Below are 4,602 nucleotides of genomic sequence, written 5' to 3' on the forward strand. Positions count from 1 at the left end.
AATAAAAATTCCTCACGAACATTCAACTTGGACGATCGTGAGAAATATTTCCATTCGTTGGACGATATTGAGAAATACTCCAGAGTACCCAATATTCAAAACAATCAGACGACTCGGACGTACTACTAGTACATTTTAGCCAGAAAAGAGTTCAAATATATGGAGGAAAAATAGAAGCCCTTCGAAAAATTGCATAAAAAATTCGAAACGACGCGTCCGCCCGCAGTTGGGCACAAAGACGGTGAAGCAGCCAAAGAGGTCGGCTTTCACGACGACGAGGGGGCCATTCTGATCGTGCGTGGCAGCCATGGGGACGATGGTCGGGACTTTGTCGGCGGCGACAATGTCCGTGGTGGCTTGGCTGGTGGTGGGGGTGCACTTGCTCTGTGAAACTTGACGGAATACGTAGAAGGGCTGGACATGGCTGCACTGGGCAACGGAAATGTGGGGCTCGATGCTGAACGTTGGGTTCGCAGGATCCGCAGCTGAAGGATCCACCCACTCTGTCCACACGTTGCAAACTGCTGGGCTGCCGTTCGATTGGGGTCTGCGGTCCGTCCAAGGCTGCGGGGTTTTTGATTGAAGGCATGCTTATGGGTGTACAAAGCCCACGAGGCACGTTCCCGTACCGGCAGGCGTACGGGCCACCCATGGCGACGGTACACGGTGGACGAGTCCAGCCTCGAGTCGTACAGAGCTTGTCAGATTAACCTGGTACAAACACGACTTGGTTGGTTTGGATCGGCATCTCGGTGCCACTTGTTCCGACGCGGCGACTGCGGTGGTGCTCCAGCCTCGCGCACACAACGTCCGTGAATGCAACGGCGCAGCAAGCACCGTCCATTCTTGCACATGCTCGCTTGGTCAAGGTTCGGAAGATGCAATCAAAGAGAGGACGGCCCGATCTTTTGGACCCGGGACGAGAGCGACGCTCGAACGATCGCAGTGATGTCGCCGACGCTCTCGGAACGAAGTAGATCTATCCTCTCGACGATGAAGTTCTTCATTCGGTCATGTACAACCACGCCAAGAACAGAACGCCAACTGGCCAACCTGGCTGCGCAAGCTTGAATTGCGTCAGAAAACCTCGTTGAGGATTCGGCCATCATCATCTTCGGTCACGCCAGAGGGCTCTGTCTCCAAGACCACCATTTGCCACCAGGAATGCCTCGCGCGTGGAGAAAAATGGATCGTTCGTGTTCGTCCGTGACGTGTGCGCGCACTGCACCCGGCAACTCAACCCCAGTGGCGTGGCAATGCCTCAGGTGTAACATGCATGTGAGACGATGCCGAATGAGCTGTTCGCACTGCATGGTCCAACTGAATACAGCTGTAGCATGCCAAGGGATGATGCAAGGCGCACAAGACAAGGATTCCGCGAATGTCACCCCGGAGATCGTTCAACTTGCAGACTCACCAACTTAAGGCAACCACCGTCGGTGGTGTCTACAGACATGATCTCTCGACGACGCTCCCCGTGTTAGCACATGCAGTGGAGCTGTCAGGGCGGTTCGGGGATAAGTCGTGCCCACCCTCCCCATTCCCGCATTTCAACGCGAGGCCATATCGATCATCGCAGTCATTCCGTAAGTTGAAGGGGCGGGCATTTGTATAAGTGGCAACTTAGGTGGTCATCGCCGTCGAAAGTACTGCACGATCTTGTGGTGCTGGCACGCCGTCGCCAACTGAACCACGTACTTGGTCACTTTGGCTACGCGGTTGGCGTGCAGAAATTTCACCACGTTCAAATGTCCATTCTCGACTGCACCCTCCAACGCGGCGCTGACGTCGCCGGTCGCCCCGCCCTGGTCGAGTAAATACCTCACGATATTCAAGTGTCCTTGTCGGCACGCCGCCTCAAACGCTCCGTCGCCGGTGCTGATGCCGCGGGGATGCAGATATTTCACAACGTTCAAATGTCCATTCGCGGCCGCGCCATACATGGCTTGGGCCGTCGCCCCCTCTCGTCGATGGGTGTGTAAAAACATAACAATTTTCAAATGTCCATTCGTCGCTGCCCCATCCAGCGCACGAGTGGTCGCCCCTGCCGTTGGAATTCAATTTGCCGGCCAACAGTGCGAAGGACGACCTACCTTCCGTGCGATTCTCGTGCAAGAAGCGAACGACATCAGCATGGCCGCTCGTCGCAGCGCCATCCATGGCCAGCACAGTACAGCCTACACACGGGTGAGCTTGCACCCCATTCCACAGGGCAAAGTTGTGGACCTTCTTGGCGGTGAGCGTGAAGGAACTGCACGATTTCGAAATACCCGTGCGTAGCGGCAACGTCCATCGCACGTGTCGTGCACCCTTCCGTTCGATTCGAGTGGAAAAAGGCCAGCTAGTCCAACGACGTGCATGTTACATCGGCGCATCGCACAGTTGAGCATATACCATTGGCAAATCGCCGTTGAGCGCAGCTGAGTCCATGGCTGCGGTTGTGCAGCCTTCCGTACGGTGTGCATGCAAATACTTCACGACGTCCAGGTGCTTATGGTGTGCTGCCCCGTCCATGGCGTCTGTAGTGGCCTCTGCTCGAGCTAGAATGAGCGCATGGTCATGCTAGCGCTATTGTACCGTGAATGCTGAGAGCGTGCAAGACCTTAACAACGGCCAAGTGCCCGTTTGAAGCTGCTCCGTCGATAGCCGACGGCGTGGATGGCATGGCTTGGAGCAGTTCACATACAGCCAAATGGCCCTGTGCTGCGGCAAAGGCCATAGCATGAGGGGTAAACACACCAAGATCGAGCAGGTATGCCGTCGTATCGGTGTGACCATAGGCTGCGGCCAGCGTCAACACATCTGGGGTAAACAGGTGCGGCCGACATCGTTGCAAGTGGCGCACGGACGTCATGTCGCCGTCAAAGACAGCTCGGTGCAAGATGAAGCGTGGGTCTGTTCGTGAAGACAAGTGCAGCTCCCGTTGCGTCAGCGCCGTCAAGGCGCCCGCGAGAAAGAGCCGCGTCCACGACCTGCACACCATGTTAGCAGGGCACAACAAGAGAAGGACAGCGCACCGGTAGCGTGGCAAGAGTGAATAGAACACTCCTTCTTGGAACTGAAAGACAAGCGCCAGGACCGTGCGGCTACAAAGGACTTCCTGATACGGCGATTGCACCGCGGTTGGCGCCGTGGCGCGTGGTCGCTTTCGTGGTCGCCGGTGTTTGGCCATGTTCGCCCGGTATTTTCCACCAGAATTCACAGTCGATATTGATTGAGTGGAAATTTTTGATTGGCCAAAATTGCTGCACTAACTCCACAAGTTGTACCTGTGAACTCGAATAAAAAAATCTAGTATACGAGTAATATACTACCTACTACTCGAAGTACGTAGTAGTAAAATTATTCGACCCGTGCATAAAACCCTTCCCATTGCATATTTCAGTGGCATCACGCACGGGTTGCGTCAAGGGACGAGTGTTGAGAGCGAGCTCTCGACAACTTTCAGCAACAGCCATGTACACGGCATGCCCATTTTGCTAACACCAGGACACTAGTGTAATCCAAAATCGTCCCGTGACATAAAGTGGGAAAAAGTGCCTCGACATGGAAACATGACGAAACTATTTTTGGCGTTTTTGTCAATATTAGAAATATTGAGAAATTTTTCCAAATCCTCAAAACCACCGAAACAATGGAAACGGCTGAGGAAACAACAGGTGCTCGCACGTCGGCGAGGCCGCCTAGGGCGGTGCCACCGTCGAGCGGGACAGTCGATGTGGTCCAGGCGGCGAGCCAAGACAATCTGGATGTGGCTGGCAAATCACTCGATGGCCAACGGCTTGTCGACGAGGTTCGAGGATGCAGTTTCCATGCAGCCTTCCCGCAGACGACGTGGCAACCAACGCATCACGTTCGGGACATCTCGGACGATTTTATGCCGCCATCACGCGCCACAGCGGCGTCGGTGCGTGCGTACACTAGTGAGTGCTCTATGATAACGGCAACCAACTCGACGACGACGACGGGAGCGCCGTGCAATTCTATACAGTATGCGCCGCGCACGGCCTTAGCCGATGCCAGAAGCGCTCGCACGCAGTGTACACATGCACACGAGCGGGGGGAGGGGGCGAATTTTGAGCGGACCAGCGATTTCCTCGACGACGGCGTGCATCGCCCGCCCCCCCCGCCACGTCAACCACCATCCGACCCGCCAGGACCATACATGTTGTTCCAAACGATGTGTCGATTCCACCGTCTTCACACGGCAGTGGTGGCCTCGGGCAGCGGCGGCCACCTCTGTAACGACGCCGCCCCACTTTGAACCTCTTTCGCGACGCAGCCGACCTTGCCAGCTCCAACCGATCCGATCAAACGTCGAACAGAGCAAGGAAACAGAGATGGTTTGTTCTTCAACAAAACACAAACATCCAGCCGCGATGGATTGGTCGTCGTGTCGCTGCGCCAGCGTTTCGTTGGCTGCCGCAGCGTCGACGATCGTAAGAACGTTAAGTCCAGATTTGGAAGGACACGAGTGGGAGGAGCAACAATCGCGTCACGACCACCGACATACCATGCGATGGCGCACGACCGCTCGTCTATCCATCGACAAAGCGGGAATCGGGCGATTCCATCGTGGGTCGCGGCTTGGCACACTGGGCC

General features: G+C 55.6%; 1 protein-coding gene across 2 annotated transcripts; it reads right to left on the minus strand.

The window, feature by feature from the left end:
• Positions 1-1,501: 1,501 nt before the first annotated feature.
• Positions 1,502-3,207, minus strand: H310_04350. 2 transcript variants are annotated; one of them, XM_008868667.1, is made up of 6 exons: positions 3,018-3,207; positions 2,578-2,972; positions 2,395-2,531; positions 2,227-2,341; positions 2,094-2,177; positions 1,502-2,044 (listed from the first exon to the last, which is right to left on the minus strand). In XM_008868667.1, exons 1-6 carry the CDS (start codon positions 3,170-3,172, stop codon positions 1,632-1,634), a joined length of 1,299 nt encoding a protein of 432 aa, XP_008866889.1. In that variant the 5' UTR covers positions 3,173-3,207; the 3' UTR covers positions 1,502-1,631. The 2 variants fall into 2 exon arrangements, with proteins under 2 accessions (XP_008866889.1, XP_008866890.1); XM_008868668.1 differs by having other exon boundaries at positions 1,502-2,177.
• Positions 3,208-4,602: the final 1,395 nt, after the last annotated feature.

Source organism: Aphanomyces invadans (assembly GCF_000520115.1).
Source record: "Aphanomyces invadans strain NJM9701 unplaced genomic scaffold supercont1.7, whole genome shotgun sequence".
Classification (NCBI taxonomy): Eukaryota; Oomycota; class Saprolegniomycetes; order Saprolegniales; family Verrucalvaceae; genus Aphanomyces; species Aphanomyces invadans.

Coding starts and splice junctions, on each gene's coding strand:
- H310_04350 (XM_008868667.1), bottom strand. CDS start 3,172: ATGGCCAAACACCGGCGACCACGAAAGCGACCACGCGCCACGGCGCCA. Junction 2,342..2,394: donor TCAACGGCGATTTGCCAATG/GTATATGCTCAA, acceptor TCGTTGGACTAG/CTGGCCTTTTTCCACTCGAA. Junction 2,178..2,226: donor TCACGCTCACCGCCAAGAAG/GTCCACAACTTT, acceptor ACCCGTGTGTAG/GCTGTACTGTGCTGGCCATG.